This window comes from Anabrus simplex, chromosome 11, assembly GCF_040414725.1.
Source record: "Anabrus simplex isolate iqAnaSimp1 chromosome 11, ASM4041472v1, whole genome shotgun sequence".
NCBI classification, from domain to species: domain Eukaryota; kingdom Metazoa; phylum Arthropoda; class Insecta; order Orthoptera; family Tettigoniidae; genus Anabrus; species Anabrus simplex.
Genome location: NC_090275.1, coordinates 36,984,637 through 37,009,556, shown reverse-complemented (window position 1 = coordinate 37,009,556; position 24,920 = coordinate 36,984,637). Strand labels below are relative to the sequence as shown.

Genomic DNA, 24,920 nt, shown 5'->3' with positions numbered 1-24,920 from the left:
TTCAATGTGGGAGTGCATAGAGAAGAGGGGAGGAAAAGCAGAAGATGTACTTAAAAAAAGGAGAAGAGTGGTGGAGAGACAGGCAGTGATGGAGGTCCTTGATTCACAACCCGACCCGGGAATCTGGAAACGGGAAATGAAGATGATGATGATGCCAACTTCAATGCAAGGTAAGTTACTGCATTTTTTGTTTATTATTACTTCAAAAGAATTAAGAGTGACTCAGCTTTTGAATAAGTAAGTTCCACTAATTGCAATAAGTTCAGTCAAAGGACTGAACTTGTGACTGTCATTTATTCTTGCATCATATTTGTAAGTAACATGAAAGAACTTGTAGTAATCATTTATAACTGTGTCATGATGCTTCTGTTATGATTTTATTTATATTTTGTTCAGGTAGGCAACAATGCAGTTTCTTCAACATCACCAGGCCCACCCAATAAAATGCACACTTCAACAAAAGAAATACCGCCTCGGCAGTTTTGCAATGATAAAGATATTGTGTCGTTATTTTACAATGTATATGAATGCATTTATGTTTGTGTTCATACTTTATGCATTTCTTTGTTATCCGCAGTAAATAATACACAGTAATCTACCCATGCATTTACCTTACGACCAGTATTACCTCTCAATTTTAACCACTGTGTGGGTAACGCACCAGGCTCGTGAGTGGGGGATAAGTCCACGAGTTCGATAGAACTCGTCCTACCAATGTTCAAAATTCCAATTTTTACACCTTCTAAAGAGTTCCACGCAAATATTTTCCTCAGGTTGGTGAATAAGTCATGCTCCACTAATACGTAGTGAACGTGTTAAAACCACCATCCTTCATACTCCTTCCCTTCCATCTGCCAATACTTTCAATCTTTGAAGGGTCAAGCCCCTTTCTTCCTCCAGTTATGGTCAGTGATAAGAGAGGTTGGTTACCTAATTGTGCTTCTCTTTAAAACAATTATCACCACCAACACCACTAAAATGAACAAGTCTGGCAATGCCTTCAGTTACCTGTATGAGACTCCAAACATTCATCTTTCCTGTCCAACCTCCTTGAACAATTTCTTCAATGCCTACCCTGTGACAGAGGTGGCGATTAAGGCTGTCTCCCACTTTGTGGAGAAAACATTACATTTTAATTCCATTTTAGCCCCCTCAACCTAGGAATTATTTTTTAGAAAAAACAATTTGTACAAACCCTGTTATATTTTCAGCTAATTATATCCTGCAATTTATTTAATTATTATGAAAAATACTTAGCAGAAATATGCATAAAATGTCATTAGTTGCATAACAGATTCGTACAGTACCACAGCAAGTAGTGGAGACTCGTGAAGCAACGCAACAACGTGTAGCATGTGCTGTGAGGACGGGTAATGGGATTATTTTCCTCAAGGTGTAAGACACAGATATGATTCACCCTCTTGCCGCACGCATTCGTTAGTCTGGCATTCTCATTCAATGTGTCTGTGTAGTTCTACCTAGTGTCTGTTACTTTGTTAGTGTGTAGTCAAATACCAAATTATTTTAAATTCTATAATCACGCCGTAATTCTATTTAATTGTCGTCATCGTCGGCTGCGACTCATATCCGAGGAAACATATTCTTCAGCAGTTTACATTTTCACACTCCCAAAGCTTTGTGAATATGTTTCATATGACTTAGTAGCCCAATCTTGGCATAAAACTTGCGTCCACACAGATCACATGAAATGGTTGAGGAAGGGCGGAACTGAGCTTGACGGAGCTTCTGTGCTTTTACAGGTCATTATCCTCGTGGTTGTTTCATACTGAATGATGTTATTCACAGCAATTATAATAAGAAGTATTTCTTACCCACCTATTCAATACAAATCAACTTTATTGGTGTTTACACGTTCATACAATTAATTCTTCTAAGGGACATGTTTCGCTCCTATAAAGAGCATCTTCAGCCATTAATTTTAATCTTAAAATGAAGTTCGTGAACAGTCATAAATATATTAAAAAGACAATAGTCAAAATTAAAATCACAGTAGTCTAAAAACCAAATTACATTACATCTAAAAAACAACATTAAAACACTTCAAAAACGTGATAACATGAACATTTAAAATTATCACAATGTCCATTCTAAACCTTGTGTCTGAAACTATTATTGAATCTTCGTCTTAAAAACAGTAGTAAATGTTTTTCTATAAAAACAGCACCAAGGTGAACACCAATACTACGGAAAAACGAAAGTTAAAATGCAACTTGCGTGACGTGGTATTTCCAGAATGTAAGTTAAATTGAATTGTGAACACAATGATCCATATTGCTTTAAACATAACAGACAGGACGTAGGATGTGTGCAGGAGTCAAATGTGGGCTCTAGTTGAGAATGCTGATCAACTTGTTTACAAATGTAGGTAGTAAGCATACACATTATGTTACTCAAACTTGCGAGGTATAGAACGTCGTACTTGACCTCCGACCAATTTATACAGATAGTGGAATTTGTTATTATTAAGATGATAGGTACATACTGCTGATTTGGAGTTGCTAACTTGTCTGCCAGGATTGAGTGTTAATCCAGACTCTTTTCATAGTAAGCTTTAGTTTAATCTTGAAATGCCTCAAAGGGGCTCCGTGAGGTCTTGTGCTGGAAAAGAGTTCACATACAGAAGAGACGGTGGCTAATGATGGTGGCCTCAGTGCTTGTAGCATGTGCTTTCTCCAGAACTGGAAGGTTGGTGAGCCGGTCCACCCATTTGATGTTCAAAATGGATCTAAGTTTTTGCAGATGGAAATGCTCTAGCTTGTTGATATCCTGATGGTAAATCGTAAAGCAGTGTTGATATGACAACAGCATGGTAAATCATGATCTTGGTATGCATTTTAAGATCCTTATTCATGAAGACATGACAGGATAAACGTCCAAATGCTGAGTGGGCAGCATAAATTCTCCCATCAACATCTCGTGAGCAGTTAGCATTTGTTGAGAGGATAAAAAAAGTGCTCGACCTGCTCCAGTGGAGTACCCACAGTGGAGATCGGTGGGAGGTTCGATCCAGGTGCAGGCTGCAAGAGTACTTTGGTTTTCTGAACATTAATGGAGAGACAAAAACAATCACAAGCACTAAACAACTGACTGACTGTTGCAGCTCCTCAGGTGTGAGAGCAGGTGCGGCAGTGCCATCTGCACATTGCAATTCGTAATGGAGGAAATTTATAGTGAGCTTTTGGGAGTGAAGTCTAGCCAGACTGATCGAAGCGATATCAGATAGCACTTTGATTTAATTGTAATACATATGTATTTATTGTTCCTTTGATGAAAGTTTATTGTACCAGGATAGTACTATATCAAAATCTCAAAATTTGCTCAAAGAGCCCCAAAAAAATTACCATTTTGTACACCCCCCACCATGTCTCTAAAACCCGGGAATTTTTGTTGTCTATAAATTTTTGTGCCCCCCTCCAACTTCTAATTCCGAATTGCTGCTACTGCCCTGTGAAGCCTTGGAAGGTTTCAATGTTCCTATTCCATGATCCTTCCCTTTCTATACTCAATAAAAAAAATTGAGAAATTGTGCCTATTCTCTACTTCAAATTTTTTTCACTGGCAATACATAATAAATAAAAGCAAAAGCATAGGGAAGAGAATTTCATGAACTTACCTCCCAATGAATCTGTATCAGACTGGGACTCAATGCCTCCGCTCGTAGTAGTCTGGGTGGTGTCAAAGCATTGTTGTTTCCACGGTGTAAGTGAAATCGAGCCGAGTTAGGACCTAACTTGTTGTCATTGTTCACATACGCTGCAGCAATACGAAACCTGAAACATAGCAAAAGACATCTCTAAGAAATAATGACCCAATAATGTACCTCAGTTGGAAGGTATATACATTTAGAAGCTAAGCTCTAGGATAGAATCTATAGGCATGGGGGTCAAATGCCTCTACTAACAGCAACAATCCTGAGACTGTATTTTCTCTGGGTTTCTTCCCCTTCATTCTTCATATTCATCGTATTCATCATCATCATCATAGCCTGATCAAATATAACCTCTTGGAACAGAGGTCTCCACCACCATCTTCCAGCTTGTTCCATTCGGGGGCAATCCAATCTAGACAATGAACGTCCCTTTATCCACCGTCCAGCTCTCAGATTTTACTTTGTTACTGCCTTTGTAACAAAAGCATTTAGAACACAGCAACAATTGATGGCAGAATGAGTTCTTGGTTTAAATTAGTTACAAGGGTTAGACAAGGCCATAATACTTCACATGGATCATTACTGAAAGGTATCAAATTGCAGGGAGGGATTCAGCTGGGTGGAAATGAAGTAAGCAGTTTGCCATATGTCAACCACTTGGTCTTAATGTCAGACTATGTTGAAAGTGTGCGATCTAAATCTTCAAACTTGGAAAGAGGTGTACTGAGTATTATATGAAAATTGGCATTTCCAAAACTCTGGTGATGTCGGTAGTGAAGAAACTGATGAGTGAATGTTAGGTAGGAAATACCAAACCGGAACAGGTGGACCATTTCAAATACTTAGGATGTGTGATCTCCCAGGATGGTAGTAAAGTAAGAGAAAATGAATCAAAGTATTGCAAGGCCACTGCTGTGAGCTCACAGTTGTGATCAACAGTATTCTGTAAGAAAGAAGCAAGCTCTCAGATTAATTTTTTTAAAAAATTATTTGATACCATTTGCTTCATGCCACACCGACACAGATATGTCTTATGGTCATGACAGGAGAGAAAGGGTTACAAGTGGGAAAGAAGCGGCCATAGCCTTCATTAAGGCATTTGCCTGGTGTAAAAATGGGAAACCACGGAAAAACGTATTCAGGTCTGCCTACAGTGGGGTTCAAACCCACTACCTCCTGAATGCAAGTTGACAGCTACATGACCCCAACCACGCTGTCACCTGCTCGGTAAAATGATCTTAACATTGATTGTTTTCAAAACGACTTTGCTGTACAAGAGTGAAAGTTGTGTGGACTCACAATGTCTTATTCAGTTGGAAGTAATAAACATGAAGGTAGTGAGAATGACTGCTGGTACAAACAGGTGGGAACAATGGCAGAAGGGTTCCAGATAAAAGAGATAAAGGATAAGTTAGGAATGAACTCGATGGTTGAAGCTGTGTGTATAAACCGACTTCAGTGGTGAATGCGAGATGAATGAAGGAGAGTAGGTTACCTAGGACAGGGGTGCAGAAATTTCTCTGAACTGAGGAGTCAGGACAAAAGTTTAGGCATCAACATGAATCCCACCAAATTGATGTCTATAAATAATCGAGTTGCACTACTTAGCTTTGACCTCGGTATATATGTATAGGAGTTGTGAAAAATTGTTAAAATTAGCCTGGTTTGATTGGTCATCACACTCAGGTTTCCTACTGAGTCTCGTATTCAAAGGCTAGCATAATATTAAACACTCGCACAAATAGACGATTTATGATTTACAGGTCAAAGCTCCGTATTTATAAAAACTTGAATAATAACAAAGGACGTATACAACCACTAACATGTTAACAGAGTACTGCAGATTCATTGTACTTTTGGCTACATGTGACTATGAAGTAATTTGTTCTCAATTATTCCACCAAAGGCTCTGCTGCTGTAACAGATAAGGGCCAACAGTGCTAAGCACATGGACTATCCACTAGGGGTAGTGCAAAGTCTCTCGTTCTTGGATATACGTCAATGATGGTCATGTGCAGACAAAAATATATAATATTCTCTTTGGTCTCGCAGTTATTTATTTTAGAGAAGATCATGGCATGGTTTTAAGCTTGTTCAGTATGTCATGGGGCTTTTGTTACATATTGATGGATAGTAGAAGAAAGAAAGTATGAAAGTATGAAAAAACGGGAAACAGACATTTTCGGGGAGCCAAAACTTACGCGCTAGTAGCAAAAACACAGTTGCCGTGGTGACCTGGTGCCCAGGATTTCTGCACCTCTGTCCTAGAAGAATAATGGACTAGACCATGGAGAGTAAAAGAAGCAATCGAGACCAAGGTGACAGGGTTAGACTCAGTTTTTAATGATTTAATGAAAAGTGTGGAATATTTTACGGACTAGAGCTCTTCCTCTCTCGTACATCACCCACAAAGACATTGAAAAAGTTTGTTTAGTTTACAACAATACCTGTAAGTATGGTCGGTGCGCAGGTTGTCCACTTCGTAACTGCGGATGTGGGGTGGAATATCCTCGTTGCTAGTCTTCCACTGTCCTCCATCCCCCAAACCACCCCTCATCCCAGCTCCTCCTTTGCGACGCCCCTTGCTCAGCTCCCGATGCTGAACCTTGAAGAACAGTATTGGCATTCCGTTGTTATGCGGGACGTCCCACCTCACCATCACCGATGTGTCCGACAGGCGTGTCACATTTGGCCGAGATGGTGGAATCATTGCATCTGAAACAGTCACAATATTCAGCAAATTATGAAAGTACTGAAGAAATGGAAACCAAACACAAAGTACTGAACACCATGTTCTGCTATACAGCCAGTGCAGAGTGAAACAGGGAGAGAGCGAGAAAGAAATAGTATGGCAGTAAGTAATGGTGGGGAAGTCTTTCCAACACAACCAGTTTGCACACTTCACATTGAACTGCACAATGGCACGCACAGTGAGCGGCCCTTTTAAAAGACTTCTCCACACAAAACAATAGTTTCATCTGCAGATTTCTCCAAAAGAAAACAAGAGCTTGGTACAAACTTTGTATTTTTTTGTGGTCAGCCACCCATCCATTGAGAAACCCCACATTGCTTACAATTGTTTAGAAATACATGAGTTGAAACAAGTTTCAGTTGACAGAGAACGTCATCACATAGCAGAATGACTCAAAATATAAAGCAACCATACCTAGTGGCATTATTCATAACCAACCTGTTTCAGAGGAAAGTGTACCTCCAAGAAACTTATGCTATACCATGCTCAAGTAAGAATTCAAGCTAATGGATCTCAAGAATTTTATGCTGCTCCGAGCAAAACCTTTATTATATCACAATCTCCAAGTATTAGGGAGGTTTCCTTTGACAAGTCAATATGAATTTAAAAATTCTTAATAAGAATTTACATATATTGTCCACCTGTTCAATACAATAAAATGGCCTGTCTAAACATTACATCTAAGGACATGTTTCGACCTGTGTTACAGTCATCTTCAGCTCGATGTACAAGAAAGACATACAGTACAACCTCGTTAATTCGAAATCGTTGGGACGCAAAAATCAGACTTTGAATTATGTGATTTCAAATTAACTCCCAACTCGTAATTCAGAAATGCAACCCTTGCCGCGTCACAAAATATTCTAAGAATGCCTTGATTCACGGTGTAAACCTTTCAAATGCCATGGCAAAAATATTTCAAAAATGTATCCAACAAGGTGCATTTACAGTATGGATAACTCGCCGGCAAACATAACCTCATGCAATGAAAGAAAGAAAGAAAGAGAAAAACATGATTCAAAGGCAAAGAGAAATCTATGCTGGATCCCTTGTGCAAGTGTTTTATTCATTGGATTACTGTAGGTAGGTAAGGTAAGGGTTGTTCTGCCCGAAGGCAGGTCCGAACTTCCGCAGAGGTGCTCCTGAGCCGGAGTTTACGTGCGGTAGGGTGGCCAGTTCCTTTCCACTCCTCCATTCCCTTAACCCCACCAACAGCGCGTGGCAACCCATCCAACTCCTGACCACACCCAATGTTGCTTAACTTCGGAGATCTCACGGGATCCGGTGTTTCAACACGGCTACGGCCGTTGGCTTGGATTACTGTACTATACGCATTTTAGATGCCTTGTACTTGCACGGAAAGTACCCGACGCCCTTTAAACATCGTGGCTTATTTGAACTTAACTTCCCTATGATGAGGGGAGGAAGTCTCTTACTTCCATCTGGTCTGCATTGCAACACAGTACAGTGACCTCACCCTTGCACAATTTCCCGGCCTGGCACTTCTCTCCTTTGAAACCATAAGTCCGTTTCGCCTCACCGTTAAAAAACAATGTAGTTTCATCGGCACTGACAATATTGCTCGGTGCATACGAATTGATTATAGGAGCTACACTTTTTTGCCAACTGTAGTCATTGCTAGAATTTGTGGATTCTGCTTCTCCGCACACTGCCTGCTGTGTGATTCTGTGGCATTCCTTACAACGCTGAATGCAAAAGAATTACGATTTCACTCAAACTTAGCAATTATGAAGCACACTATAGACACACCACAGTGAGTGAAAGTGCACGTTCTGGAAGACACGTTCTATTGTGTCGCGGAGAAATTTTGAATTGAAACTACTCTGTAAAATACTATTTTTAAAATATAAAGGTGGTTTTGAATTAAAAGTCTGAATTTCGGTAATTGTTCTTCGAATGATGAATTATCCATATTTCGAATTAAACAATTTAAATAACATGCAAAACCGTACCTCATGTTTCCGGGAACAAGAGCTTCTTCAAATTAGGTGGGATTTTGAATTAACCGATTTCGGATTATCGAGGTTCTACTGTACATATGAAACAGTAGTACATAAGAATAAAGACTAATAAAGAAAGAAAGAAAGAAAGAAAGAAAGAAAGAAAGAAAGAAAGAAAGAAAGAAAGAAAGAATTTAACAGTATACAATAAAAACTAAATTTTGTTTACAATATTCATCATTCTGCAGTCTCGCTGTGATTAAAATTAGTGCTGGTTTGACTAGAAATAAGTCCAGAGTTGAACAAAATTGGTTGACTATAGGACTACCACTGAAATCAGGTGAACTGTTTTCAATGGAAATTTCAAATATTATTGCTCGTCAATGTCAGAACATGTACTACTGTTTTATATGTATGTCTTATTTCTTGTACATCAAGCTTAAGATGACCTCAAGACAGATCGGAACATGTCCTTATGTGTAATGTTCAGACAGGCAATTTAATTTTATTGTATTGAACAGGTGGACAATATATGCAAATTCTTACTAAGAATTTTTAAATATACGAGGGCTGTTTTTTCAACATTCGGTGGGCTATTAAAAAAAAAAAAAGGACAACTGACATAACAAAATGATTTTATTACTAAAAGTTTAATGGTTTCATACTTGTTTTCCCACATAATCGCCAAAACAATTTAGGCATTTGTCGTATTGTGACAGCAGCTTTCCAATGCCCTCTGCAAAGAATTCTGCCGCCAGTGAGGTAATGTGCGTCTCGACAGCCTCCTGCTCCATGAAGTCCACCAGCAAGACACCTTTATGGTCCCAAAAAAACAGTAGCCATTGTTTTTCTGCTGCTCAGCGTCAGTTTAAACTTTTTTGGCTTGTTTGGAGAAGAAGGATGCATCCACTGCTTAGACTGTTCTTTGGTTTCTTGAGTTTAATACTGAACCCAAATTTCATTACCAGTAACGACAGACTTTAAAAACTCTTCCTCATTACTATGGTAACATGTGAGAAACATTATGACTAACGTCATTCTCTGCGTTTTGTGATCATCAGTCAAAATTGTTGGGACCCAATGTGAACAAAGTTTCTGGTATCCTAAGAGTTGAGTCAAAATTGTGTACAGAAAAGACCTTGAAATGTCTGGGATTGCTGTAGAAAGTTCACTGATCATAAACCTCCATTTGTGGCGGACAAACGGAGACTGTCCAGATGCACATTACCTCACTTGTGGCAGTCTTCTTTGCAGAGGGCATCAGAAAGCTGGTGTCAAAATACGACAAATGCCTAAATCGTTTAGGCGATTATGTGGAAAAATAAGTATGAAACTACTAAATGATTAGTGATAAAATAATTTCCTTTTTCAATGTATATATATATATTTATTTTTTTTACAGATCTTTGGAGTTTAGAAAAAAAAATAGACTTCGTATTTAAGTCAATAAGGAATTGAAGATGAAATTTATCACATGTAATATCAATGTCACTTTTCATTTTCTTTATTTTAATTGAGTCATGAATATATTTTTCATTCTTAATTGCACGACACACTGACTGCCGCCTGATATGCATGTGCGTTTTGCCCACTTCCTGCCCTACACGACGATTTTAAGTTATTCGATTTGGCTTGCCTTTAACCCGCGAGGGGTCGCGGTTCTGAGTATCAGGTGTCGCGTACAGTCATTTCGACCGCAAACCAACAAAACACCAAACGCTTACTTAATACGCTATTTATTGCTACAATAATATAAGAAAATACTATTTAAACACAGACAAGCACTTTTAACATAATAATTATAATGAGATTGCCTTTTGCTGATGAAACTGAAAATAGCGATTCAAGTTCTGTTTATGGAAAATACTTTTAAAATTATGTTTAATTTCATTTAACACGCATCTAGACAATGCTCCTTCTGCCTCTACTCAACAATGAATTATAAAAGTGCACTTTCCACATTATAAATAAGTCTACATCATGAGCCACATATGATGAATAGAACAGAGTAGATAACGAGAGGAGTCGCGTGTGAACGAAACGACCGGATAGCCAGCTTGTCACTCACTGAAGGAGTGAAGAGGGATAACAGTGGTGTGACAGAAGTGTGGACAAGTCCATTGAAAGGTATAGAGGGGTAGGAATTATAATAAACAGTGTTCGTGGAAGGATGGATCAAAATACACAGAAATAGTTTAAATGACCGGGCGTGACCCCTCACGGGTTAATGGTTGGTACTGTGAAAGGGCTTTGTCCTGCTTCAGCAGCATTCATACTGAGATTCACGTTACCTGCACGAGTGCAGGTGTTGCTTTCAATCGTGAATGTTGATGGAAGAAAATCGGAGTGACAATCCTCCTGGTCCTTGAAATTTCAAACGACTGTGTCATAAGCTGTTGAAAAACTGTAATGAAGATGTCATTCTCCAGAGATAAAAAGCTTTTATATGACTTTCAGCTCTCTGTTTTTCAACATCTCAAATTTTCACGATCTCCCATTTTCAACAATAATGCCTGCAATGAAATCTAAACTGCTAGGTAAATAGGTTTTAAATGCGAAAGGCAAAGGACTAAGAAAGCATTGTACGTTGCGGTGCCAAAAGCGGCAACAAACTGTTTCCATTTGTCACCGTCTTCAATGCCTTGTAAGCCCTGCACTCTGCTTCGAGCTTTGCCTTAGGCTTTACTACTGTACTTCTACAGTACATTATGCCAACAATAGCTACAATATCAAAAAATGATCATTTTAGATGTGAACAATTGTTACCCAACAATCTAACATCCGTAGTTTCAGTGAAATGTAGATATGGAGTATTATAAACACTCTCCACAATATTTTATTGTTCCTCAAAGTTGCTGATGCACACGTTATCAATATTTGCTTTCTGTGTGCAAAAAAAAACTTGTTAAGATTAAAACTATCTTCAACTTCCTTCCACCTTCAAGAGAGAAGAAAAACTTATTGGCTCTTGGGATAATTTATAGGGTTAATTAAAGCAGCAGTGAATGTGTTAATAACTGAAGCACAATCACATGATAACTGTTTGCCAATACCTTCTCTTCGCTATGCAAACTGGTCAATACACAATGTATTTCCTTACCGCTCCCTTTATGTCTGTCCTTCTTCTTACCATTCCTCTTCCGATTAGGATCCCTTCTCTTATTCCAAGCGGATGGAGTGGTCGGGACATCGTCCGAGTCAAACGGCTCTGTGAGCAGAAAATAGAAGATAGGAGCTTGGCTTAGTACTTCTGCAAGCAATATGAGTGCACACATGCATGACATCAAACTACTAACCTCTCCAGATCTGAAAACTCCAGAAAACTTCAATGGAGAAGGGAGGGGTAAGCAAAGTAAGAATTTTATGGAAATTTGCGCTTTTAACTCCAAGATACAGATACTGACTTCAACATACTTGCGAGTGCTCACTGTTCAATCTCCTTTCCTCATAGCCTACATTGCAGTCAATATACATGTTGTTAGTCAAAAAAAATTTGATATATTGGTCAATTTGGTGAATTTTTTTTATGACTGAAATTGAAAGGATTAAGTTTCTTTTTTCTTGTCACGAAGTTATTCCACTGAATTCAAACAACTGATCACTGTAATAATACTTTGTTTGCCAATTGTCATTTTACATTTAAATCCCATTTTTCTCCCATAATATTCTGCCAAATGTAACAAAGTTTGTATGGTATATGTATCATAGCTATATTAAGAAACCTGCATATGGAATTTTTGATTGCAGAATTTTTTCAAGTAGTAGGGATTTTTAAGTGCAAAATTTTAGACCGTAAAAATTACACAAACTTTAGTACAATGTATTTCCTTATATAAATTATGTACAGAAAAATCGATACGTAGTGCTTTTAACCTTGCAAGTGGTACATTTCTTCTGAGTAGCTACTAACACAGTGGCACATTTTCCATAAGGTACTGGGAAGTAACATATAGTCAGATACTCTTGTGTAGTACAATATTTTTATCGGATTCAAAAAGTACAGAATATGTCTCAAGCTGTCAAAAATGATCACAGTACAAAGGGCAAGGCGTCTGGCTCGCTGAAGTAAGCAACGGGAACTTGCGGTGAGATACTTTTAACTGGTCAGGTATTTTCATCAGGTTTAAAAAAACAAAGTCTCACTTTCAAGCTATTAAAATGATTACACAGTGCCAAGGACAAGGAAAGAGGACCTGGTTCAGTGAGGAAAGCAACGAGAAACATACAATAACATAAGAGACTCAACTACAGACACATTGCTTTCGAGTATGTACACACTTCAGAATTTGCTATTCAAGTGGTCCAGAATAGGTTTCAATTTGTAGAGTTTCTTTGGACCACACGTGGCTTCATCGTATGCTTCATTATCGACAGAGTGTAAGAATTTGAGAAGGAGATAAAATCTACTTTCAGAGAACAGCTCCAGAAATATTGGGGTCTCTAATAACTGTCTACGAGAAAAGTAGCTCTTGTTGTCAGGTAGCTAATGAATGCCTTGCAAGAGAAAGAATACAAGTAAAGTCATAATTTTATCTTTATTCGTGTCAGTCCACTGATTCACTTTCGAATATAGTTTCAAGGTTGGTGTGCTTTCTAAAAGCTGTTGAGCATACCAGTTGGTTTCCCTACATATTAGTTCCGTTAATTCAGGAGTGATAAACAATTAAAAATATTCTAGTGGATTATATAAGTGTTCAATTTGTACATCTAGTCCAGTTTGCACCGTAAATGTAAATCTCGGCCATGTTCAGATCCTACCTTTGTCCAAACACCAAGCTGAATATCACCGCTAGTGCTACCATCATGTTCACTCGAGTCTCTTTCACCATTGCACTCACTATCTCCTGACATTTCAACATTATGTCACTATCAGATGACACATCACTCTCCGAATTGTCACAGTGTAATAAATCAAACAGTTCTTCTTTTTGTGGATGTTTTGTGGACCACTCTCAGCAGCCTGGTGGCCAATACTGGCTGACTGCTAGCTGGGCGCGGAACAAAAGCATTTCACTCGGTCACATAGTTTTAGGAAAGTGCTGCTGTAGGCCAAGTTCGAAACTGACCTACATGCACAAAGGAAAGCGATCTTGGATCCTACGATGAAATAAGTTGTGAAACCCATCGCTGAAAGACTTTTACAATGTGATGACGGAATATTCCTTCATGGCCACTTAGGAAGCCACGCGGCTAGGACGATTTATTCCGTCATTACCGCCTGAAAGGTTAAAAGACGTTTTATCTACCTAATTACGAATTTACATTAACGTGTTAATTAAATTTCATGAAAAAAAAATTGAATTAAATATTTCAAAAGAAAGATTTATTTTGGAAAAACTGGTAATTGTATATGAAAGAAATGTTCGTGATATCTCTACTTTTATGTAGGTGACATTCCCACAAAGTTTCGTGAAAATCCATGCATTAGGTAAAAATATCTTTTTATCTCCGGAGTGTCGCCTTAAGCACTTACATAACTGTGTATTTTTAACAATGTACAGTAACACGAGCGGGTTCAGAACCAAATTTGATTTGTTTATACCCAGGCCAAAATAATCAGTTGGGGAGTAATTGAGTAAAAGTACAGTAATTCAATTGATTTTAATGATAACTTTCTTAGTAATTTTTACTCGCAATCATTACTTTACATAAAATGTCATTTTTACTCGTAATTTACTTCTTGAAATAAAATTGCAATCGTTACAGTTTACATTCCAGTAATCGTTACACATCGCATCGAGAGCTTAGCAACTTCGGAGCCCCAGCACCCTCAAGGTGTTGCGCCAGGGGTATAATTCCAGTATATGTCACGCACTTGTTCATTTACTAGCAGGCTGTCATGGTTACTAGTTGAGATTTAGATAATCATGTACTACGTGGTCGAGATGGTGGTGGTGGTGGTGGTGGTGGTGGTGATTATTGTTTAAGAAGGAAGTACAACTGGGCATCCATCCTCTACTAACACTAATCAGAAGGAAAATGGAGGAGGTCCGACACTTCAAAAAGTGAAGGTTCTGCACGGGAAAGCGAAGGGCCTCAAAAAGCTAATATCGTTGGGCTCGGGAGAGAACAATAGATGACCGAGGACAGTGACACAAGTGACAAGTAAGTGGAAGCAAAACCGTGGTCGCCAACCAACACTCCCATGTTGAGAGTCCTAGGTCTGTCTTTTAGTCACCTCTAATGACTTGCAGTGTTAATATGTCTAGATACAGACACAGCTTTCGATTCAATATGGCATGAAGCCTGTTATTTAAGCTCCAACATCTCCCTTCATCCACTACGATACTCAGACTAATATGTAATTACCGTCAATGTAGGACAGCAACAATCAATATTTGTGGTACGCAGTGAAGGCTACAACTACAACTGAAATGTTTTCATTCCTCCCCTGAAGGGGAGATTTGTTACGGTGAAGGAGATGCTTGGAGAAGGTGAAGGTGTTGGCGGCCGTGGCCTACACTAGGAACTGTCCCGGCATTTGCCTTAGAGCAGGAGAATGGAAAACCACGGAAAACCATTCTCAGGACAGCTGACGGTTGGGGCCAGCCGTGAGGTCCAGCCCTGTCCCGTCTCCTGAACGCAGAGGCGTAGAGCCACGGTAGAGCCGCGGCCACCCCTCCTCTACTCGGTTGGCCGGTCGGAGTGCAGAGCTGTTGGACCACAGACCAGACGTGGCCGCTTGTGGGCTGAGACCCACTCTGCATCCACCGACGCAGTGGAGGGCACTGTACAGGCTACCCGGAGCCACAGGCATTGCAAATACTCTATGAAAGACTTGGTCCCCTTTACAAAAATTGATGCCTGCTGGGCCATCAGATAATTTAGATTTTGATTCCTGCAGGGAACTTGAAATACTTTTCCCGAATAATTAACTTCATAATTCCAAAATAATTAGTTCATTATTGGAAATTACAAATTTTCCAGCTAACTTATTTTTGGATGCCAACATTTTGCATGTTGATAGGTGTGCTAGTCACCAACTGATGGGCCCAAATTAGCACTCTGGGACAAAACGCTGGCAACCAACAATAAATTAGCTGGAAAATTTATAATTTCCAATAACCGACCAATTATATTGGAATTAAAAGGATTATCACATAATAAGTTGCTTGGTAATTTTATAGCTTGTTGTACTGTGGTATAATATAATTTTCAATATAAATACTCAACAAAGCTAAACAAATGCCAAAAAGAAAAAATACATTTTCAAAATTTCCATTCATAAAATTAGGAAGAAGGGATTATTTGCATATATACAGTACACTATTCTAAAAAAAAAAATATTGTGGAAGATATGACGCAAGTGTACTCGCCCCCCCTTTTTTTTTTTTTTAAAGTAATAATGAAAGGAAATGAACTCACCATACGGAGTCACAGAATCTCCCTTGGCATCTGCTGAGATCTGTTTCGGTGACACTCGCAACATGGACGAACCTGATGCTGTTCCAAGGGAGTTGGTAGCAAAGCACTGGAAAATACCTGCATGACGCTTCTCCAGTTGTTTGATGTGGAGCTTCCCTCCTACAGCAGAATGAAAAATTAATATCATTATTTTGTAAAACGTCTGGCTTCTTAGTGAACATCAGTTCAGAGGACCCGGGTTTAATTCTTGGCTGGGGCTCAAGAACTGGGTGTTTGTAATATCCCCAACATCCCTGCAACTAATACTCCACTAACAACACTATCCTCCATTATAATAACATGCAATTTCCATACACGGCAGATGTCGCTCACCCTTGTTGAAAGATCTGCCTTACAAGGGCTATACCAGGCTAGTAAGACAAAATCTCATATTTCTTGCAACTGCCACGAAATCTGCTTTTATGACAAATAATGATAAGAAATCTTGGAAAGAAGAGAGGAGGGCAATGTATCTATGAAATTCAGCAAGATATCAAAGCAGTTGGGCTCGAGGTAGCAGATGCAGAAAACAAAAATAAAATTAACACCCTTCTTAAAACTCACATATTTTTCAGCCAAAATGACACATAGAAAGGCTATAGCAATTTTAGACTAACTGAGAAAATTACAGTTGGAACCAATGAAAAGTACTGGGCAGATCACAAGAACCAAACAGTACAACCTTCAAAGAGAAAGTGAATGTGGAATGACTGAAGTGGTCCAATCGTAATCTATAATCTTCATTTCCGTATTGACGAATTACACAATTAGAAATAGGTAAGGATTTCCACCTATCAATACTTATTTATTGCACTTATTATGCTACAGGACCGGTTTTGACCCCTTGCATAGGGTCATCTTCAGCTGAACCATACATTCATAGTTATGTCATGAAACTATGATTAAGATTACATTGTCTAGGGAATGCCATATGACAATAAACATTTGGTCACATCCAATGGGGCATGTTGAAACGGGATCTGGCGTGTATGTCACTATGTGCGACAATGCAATTGTATGTCTAAAATGATATGTTTTAGGTCTTAAAATTAGTTTATAAAACACATCTCTACTTAAAACTAATATATATATATATAAGATGAATACAATATATATAGGAACACTTCATGCACATGAACGTTCGTGTCTTGTGTGTGGTTGGAAGGGCGGAAGAATCGATCAACTGAATCAATCCACCTTGTTCCAGGTCTCCCTCTCGCTCTTTTTCTTCCTCAAACTTCATCTCCATCATCTGTTTTGGTATTCTTTTCTCCTCCATTCTCTTTATATGTCCAAACCACCTTAGTTTACTTCTATCAATTCTCTCATTTAGGTTTTCTATTCCAACTTCCTTTCTAACATCTTTGTTTCTCACTCTGTCCTTCCTTGTCTTTCTTATCATACTTCTTAAGTATTTCATTTTGCTGGCTTGAATTCTACTCTCATCCCTACTTGTCATGGTTCAGGTCTCGATATGGGTGCATAGTACATCTTGTACATTATCTCTTTACACTTCCTCGGTACTTCCACAGATGGTGTGCACAAATAAAAGAAGAGAGTAAATCGCTCATCACCACAGTCAATGAACTTGTGGGCATTAGAAAAAGAAAAGAAAAAGAAACACACACACACATGTATATATTTTATTTCTTACGGTATGTTCAACAGTTCTCACCGGTACTAATGTTATTTAGGCTATCTCAACAGCTTTCAGTGACCACTAGAAAAACTACACTTGACTTGCTAGCTTTCCCACCTATAATACTGAATGATTACTTTACCAGATGCATGAATGTGATCATCATCTTGTACAGCTTCTCCATTGAAAACCCACATCAGCTGAGGAGTGGGTGATCCCTTCACTTGACACTCCAATATCACTTCTCCACCTTCTAGTACCACCTCATCTGGCGGAGACTTCATAATTACAACAGGAGGCTCTGAAACAACAAGGTAAAAACTTGACTGAGAAGCTTCAAAGGGCAGAAATAGCATACACATAAATAATAAATCAAAATGTATTCATCAGAAATTGTTGAAGAATGCAAACATTATTTCACTTACTGAAAATTCAAGATATGGAGATCCAAACATCATCAGTTGCAATTTACAATGTACTGTATTGTATTTGTCTGATTTTATACAGGAAAGTTGTTCTTAATGACAAAAGTGAACTGAATTGCATCTATTGATTTTGTTCTCCATTAGAGGACCAATTAGTGCAATAAAAACTTTAAAATGGTATGATCTCCTTCAACACAGAAGTTAGGTACAGGAAAGACATTCAAACTATCAAACTGTGTCAGTAGACCAGATATACACTGGTCATGTATCTTCTTCAAGGTATGGAATAAAAAGCACAGCACATTCTGTCTCAGCATCATACAGCTAATTGCCAACTGAGTTAAAGAGTATTAAAAATGTTTTATTATTTAAGATGTCCGTTTTTAGATATTTATTATAAAAATATATAGAGACGTATCCCTTATTATTGACACATTTAAATATAATAATTGTTAGTTAATTATCTCCAATGTAATGTCTATATTGTTGTGATCAACGTACACTGCCTGACAAAAAACGTTACGCACCCAGAAGGAGTCTAATGGGAACAAGAAAGTCCACTTATTCAACACCATACAATGTTATAAAATGAATTATAACATTTTATTATTCTTAGGACTGGTTTTGATGCTGGTGTGCATCATCTTCAGCCACAAAATTAGAAAAACATACAATGACAAGGCCCACATGCCTGACAATTGCATGAAATGACCAACCAGCCTCATGCAGTTCCACAATGCGGCCTCTATCAAATGCTGTCAACTGGTGGATAGGCTGTCTAACGCGTCTGCGAGGCATTGCGGGAGCTTCGTACTGCCAATATAAATGGTCCGTTATTGGACATTATAAATTTTCCAGCTAACTCATTCTTGGTTGCCTGCGTTTCGCCCTCGTGTGCTAAGTTAGGCTCGTCAGTTGGGACTTAGCACACCACCCAAGACGCAAGGCTAGTGCATACCGTGGAGGCCACTGCATAGGCTACTTGAAGCCACCAGCAGTGCCAATGCACTATGAGAGCTAAGACTCATTTTCAAAAATTGATGCCTGCCTGGCTATCAAATGATGTAGATGTTGATTCCCATAGGGAACCTAAAATATTTGTCCCGAATGAGTAAATTTATAATACCAATACCAGCTTCGTACTGTCCGTAGACCTCTCTGCACGTAGATTCCATACCTTCCATACTATACTCTGCAAAGAGTTCTACTAACTGTAGCTTTTGAAATTCTAGCACTGTTTCCAATCATTACCAAAAAAAAAAAGGTAGCAGCACAAAATTTTTAAATTAACATTACCTGCAGCATGGGAGAAACAGGAAAGTTTCTGTTCATGGAATATTCTAACCTCACTTGAATTCTGTCAACTATGGTACCTTACTAACAACCATTTTCAATAACCTGTATATTTGTAGAAACTTTGCATCCATAATATTTTCAAACTCATTACATTGTAAAACAATTCCTCTGTCAGGAACAAAAGATCTAAATATAACAATATCATATCCAAAGTGTAATTCACAGCAGTCATTTTGGAACAGTTAGCCAATATTAGATAACAATTTTAACATCGGGTTAACAGAATGTTAACACTTATTTTTACAAACTGTTAACATTAACATTTTGTTTATGAAACACAAATTTTGTTAAGTAATAACAACTGTTGATTAAACTGGACCTTAATGTCTTCTTTCATAATATTATTCTTAACTTCATTTTAAGTGCATGTCATATCAGACACATTATTTCTGGTAGTAAGATTTATCAATACTGCATTATATTTCAAGACTGTCTTCTATGTGCTACTCATAGAATGGTCGGCCCCATGGTGTAGGGCCTGCCTCTTAGAGAGAAGCCTGAAGTTCAATTCCTGGCCAAATCAGGGATTTTTACCTGCAGCTTCATGACATAAGGTTTGGTTTGGGTTTATTCATAGAATATGAAATTATGATTAAATTAGAATGAAATAAATCATCAACAAAAGGATGCATAATAAAAATGACATACAGTTAAAAATGACAACAGTGAGTATAGCCCTAAATAAATTTAAAATAATAATAATTTTGTGTGGCTATTTCTAGCCGAGTGCAGCCCTTGTAAGGCAGACCCTCCAATAAGGGTGGGCGGCATCTGCCATATGTAGGTAACTGCGCGTTATTGTGGTGGAGGATGGTGTTACGTGTGGTGTGTGAGTTGCAGGGATGTTGGGGAAGCACAAACACCCAGCCCCCGGGCCATTGGAATTAGCCAATGAAGGTTAAATCCCCCACCCAGTCGAGAATCGAACCCGGGACCCTCTGAACCGAAGGCCAGTACGCAGACCATTCAGCCAATGAATCAGACAATTTAAAAATTATATTAAGTACCAAAATGACTAGAAGAAGACTGGACCCTGTGCACCTTAAAGCCAGTGTCTTAATCACTTTGCAACGAGAACGCTTCACTGAATGCTGGCTTATACCTGGTATTTGACAAAGGAAAAGCTAAAATCTCAAAAATTAAAACCCACTTGAGAGAATTTTGATACACTGTAGCTATTGATTTTGTACCCATGTAGATTAACCTCGCAAAAGCTCTACAAAATCATTGCCTGGGCCAGTAAATCAAATATGAAAAATGAAAACCTACAACCTTTTTTCCAGTCAATGACCAGGTCAGGGATGGAATGAATGAAGCCCCCCAACTTGCGGCGAAGATAGGAATTGTGCTGGCTACTGAGGCCTGTCGCACTCCTCTGGGGCAATGATTAATGACTGACGGATGAAATGAAATGATAGTGGAGAGTGTTGCTGGAATGAAAGATGACAGGGAAAAACGGAGTACCCGGAGGAAAACCTGTCCCACCTCCGCTTTCTCCAGCACAAATCTCACATGGAGAGAGAGGGATTTGAACCACGGTATCCAGCGGTGAGAGGCCGGCCCGATGCCAGCGGAGCCACGGAGGCTACCCAGTAAGTCAAATATAGCACTGTCAAAATGAAAAAGTTGAATACAGTAACAGGATAAACTTCAGAATTGGGAGTATAATGAAGGATTCAAGGCATCAAAATTTTGAGATACAGAAATTCGAATTTAAGATAGAAACTTATAAATGAAGTTTATTGTAAAACAAGAATTATGTTGAGTTACTGAAGACTAGCTGATGTACCCATGCTTTGCTACGGAATTCTCAGAAAGACTGTTTTTGTGGTTTTCCCAACAGAAGTCAACATAGGTCATTACAATGATGTCAGAAGGAATCTAGCGATTAAAAGAAATGTTACAGTTAAAACTGAAATAATTGATAAAGAGATTCAACCTATTCAATACAAAAGAATAAGAAATGTAGTGAATTACATTCCCATTTAATAATAAGTAGAAATGGTACTGGTTTCAACCCTAGTCCAGGTCATCATCAGCCGATTAAAACATGAAAAACAATGCATAGGAAAAGGAAATAAAAGATTAAGTACACTCCGGATCAGTAGAAGAGGCGATATAGAAATGAACGGGGGTAGACACTGTAAAACTCAGAAGAAGTAAAATGCAAGTCACTCAAAAGAAAACAGTGCGCAACTCCCTGAGCGGCAGCATGGCACACGCAGCGCTAGGCAAAGTCCACAATGTTTACGAATAGCGGAGAACGGTTAAATGAGCCAGTTTTTAAACACTGTCAGGCACAAAGTCACATCACAATCGAACACAAACGAAGATCCATAATTGTGCAGGAGTTGAAGACAAGTAGATCCGTTGAAGCAACTTGCCAGCTCCCGGTGATCAACGCGACACATTCAATATCAGGCACTGTGGTTTCAAACCCCAAATTAAATGGAGAAAAGCTTGAAGATCCAGTAATTTTCCTCGGTCACGGGAAAGTAAGTATATAGATAAATATAATACAATTCGATTGTATTTTCACCTCAACTGTTCTAAGTATTCTATAAGAGCACAATTACTTATTCAATTATATTGAATAGTATTATATTTATCTATATACTTACTTTCCCGTGACCGAGGAAAATTACTGGATCTTCAAGCTTTTCTCCATTTTACTTTGGCGTTTGAAACCACAGTGCCTGATATTGAATGTGTCGCGCTGATCACCGGGAGCTGGCAAGTTGTTTCAACAGATCTACTCGTCTTCAACTCCTGCACAATTATGGATCTTTGTTTGTGTTCGATTGTGATGTGACTTTGTGCCTGACAGTGGCTTATTTAACCGTTCTCTGCTATTCGTAAACATTGTGAGACTTTGCATAGCGCTGTGTGTGTGCCATGCTGCCGCTCAGAGAATTGCGCACTGTTTTCTTTTGAGTGACTTGCATTTTACTTCTTCTGAGTTTTACAATGTCTACCCCCGTTCATTTTTATATCGCCTCTTCTACTGATCCGGGGTGTACTTAATCTTTTATTTCCTTTTCCTATGCATTGTTTTTCATGTTTTAATCGGCTGATGATGACCTGGACTAGGGTCGAAATCGGTACCATTTCTACTTATTATTAAATGGGAATGTAATTCACTACATTTCTTATTCTTTTGTATTGAATAGGTTGAATCTCTTTATCAATTATTTCAATTTTAACTGTAATATTCTTCAATACGGAACAATGAAATTTTTAACTTTAAATAAAAGAAATGTTATCATATAAAATACTCGATCAAATGAAAAGCGCACATTTTCTCACTTTTATGAACAGTTCCATGGTGCCGATCTAACAGTCCAAAGTTCCAGAGCCGGAATGACCAGGCCACAGACATCCGCGAACACTACTCTGCCATTATTCCGTTAAATGTGTACACTGCTCATTCCAATCAGTGCTTCAGAGTAGGAATTGATTAGCTCGAATATTATTAAGAACCAGTATGTTACACATCAGTAGTATCAGAAAATGTATGAATTGGAGTAATGGCATGCTAAAGAATAGAAAGATCTAAGTCCCCAGATATTTGCCACCATTATTCAGGCAGGCTATTATCCTTGGCACGCAGCAGTAATCCCATCTATCAGAGATGAGTGGCACCATAAGAGACAAAGAACATCACAACAAACAATGGTCAATGTAATGTTACTGTTAATCAATTTTATGAGCTTTCTATATTGTAGGCCTTCATAGTTAGTTTTCTTCCGACTCTGCGATATTAAGGCATCTTATAAAATTATTTATAGTGTAGACTGTAGTCCCTTATTCCCCAACTTTACATACTGTTTCATTAAAATCTGTTTACCCATTTTCTCGTGACTCGGCGCTTATATGGACTTAGCAACAAAAATCCAAATTCATCAATATCTCTGTTATCATAGCCAGTATGGCAAAAATGTATAAGACATAAATGATCAGAAATGTAATACTATATAACTTTATTAATATAATATTTATCAATAGAACCACTAATTACATACATATTTGAGAATTAAATTTTACACCTTCCCTTAAACTACCAGTACACTCACCATGATTAAAATTATTTATAGCCTAGATTGTAGGGACTTATTCCCCAACTTTACATACCGATTTTCATTAAATTCTCTTCAGCCGTTTTCTCGTGATGCGTGTACGTACATACATATAGACAGACAGACAGATAGAAATTACGGAAAATTAAAAAGTGCATTTCCTTGTTACTGTGAACATAATCAATACATAAAAACCATTCTTTAAATTCTGAGCAATGTATCACATCACTTTTATTATAATTTATTTTTTAAGTTTCAACAGACTAGAAAAGTTCAAGTTTACATGTTAACTAAGTTGAAACTGAAAAGAAAATGGCTTCCACTTTAACCAACAAGAAGAAGACAGGGGCCAAACAGTAATAAAGAAGAGGGTAGAGACTCGCTTGAGATCTTGTTGGAAAACTGATCAGCAGCATTCCAATTTGGGATATCAAGCATTATTCTGTTGGTTGACCTTGGCTAACATAGGCAGCCCTAGACCATAGTGTATAAGGTAGCAATTTTCCCACTAATACTCACATAGAGTTACCTAATACTCTCCAGATTTTTAGTTGGGCATCTAGAAATAATTCTTATTCTTTTTATTTTCCCGTTTCCAGTCTTCTGGGTTGGGATGTGAATCAAGGGCCTCTATGTTTTCTATCTCTTACCCACTCCCTTCCTTCCTCCAATATTTCTTCTACTTTTACTCCTCTCTTCCCTGTACTCTTCTTCAACATACCTGTCCATCTCTTTCTGGGTCTTCCCCGTTGTCTTCCTCCTATTATTTTCTCCATAAATACTCTCTTTTGAACTCTATCCTCTTCCATTCTCATCATGTATCCATACCATTTCAGCGTACTGACCTCTATCTTTAGGGAATCCAATTCTCTCTCTGATTTCTATGTTTCTGATTTTATCCTTCGTGTCTTCCCAATCATTCCTCTAAGAAATTTAATCTCGGCTGCTTGGATTCGGCTTTCATCAAGATTTGTTGTTGTCCACGTACCCGCCACGTATGTCAAAACTGGTGTGAAGTATAGAATTTTCTTGCATTTCTGTGGGTCGTCCCGGTTCCACACTATACCTCTCACACATTGGTAAAACCCATTGGCTTATTGGATTCTCTTTGTTTATTTTCCCATCTTCTGTAAGTATACTCCAGAAATATTTGAAACTTTTTCTCAACTTCTTATGGTCTTCAATTTACTTCAATATTCCCTCTTCCTTCCCTATTACTTCTCGTCATCACTACTGTCTTACTCTTCTCCACTCTTATTTTCTCTCCATATTACTATATTGTCTGTCTTTGTCTCTTCGTTTCCCATTTTCTGTTATACACTCTTGTGGATTTCATCCATGACAAAGAAAGAAGAAGAAGGAGAAGAAGATTGGTACAGATAGGGAAATACTACGATCACCAAATGAATGAAACTTACCTTGAAGATGCAGAGCAATGATATGTCTCAATTTCTGTCCCACTCCATTGTTGAGAGTGCACACGTACGTTCCCTCGTCTGCTCGACTAGTACCGGAAAGATGCAGACCTCCGGGCACCATGGTTGATCTCTCTGGGAGTAGCTGACCACCGTACTTCTCCCAGGTCGTTGTGGGCACCGGATTACCAACAGCACTGCACTCCAGAGTTACATTACTTC

At 38.4% G+C, this 24,920-nt stretch overlaps 1 protein-coding gene across 2 annotated transcripts in view; it reads right to left on the bottom strand.

The window, feature by feature from the left end:
• Window positions 1-24,920, bottom strand: part of LOC136883248 (interference hedgehog) — a 304,457-nt gene that overhangs the window by 15,930 nt on the left and 263,607 nt on the right. Inside the window, exons 6-11 of one of the 2 annotated variants that reach the window (XM_067155456.2) lie at window positions 24,702-24,920; window positions 17,569-17,727; window positions 15,749-15,907; window positions 11,484-11,591; window positions 6,118-6,385; window positions 3,635-3,791 (exon numbers count right to left, since the gene is read on the bottom strand). In XM_067155456.2, the coding sequence (XP_067011557.2) occupies window positions 3,635-3,791; window positions 6,118-6,385; window positions 11,484-11,591; window positions 15,749-15,907; window positions 17,569-17,727; window positions 24,702-24,920 (1,070 nt within the window). The remainder of the gene's footprint in view (window positions 1-3,634; window positions 3,792-6,117; window positions 6,386-11,483; window positions 11,592-15,748; window positions 15,908-17,568; window positions 17,728-24,701) is intronic. The other variant, XM_067155458.2, reaches the window with a different exon arrangement.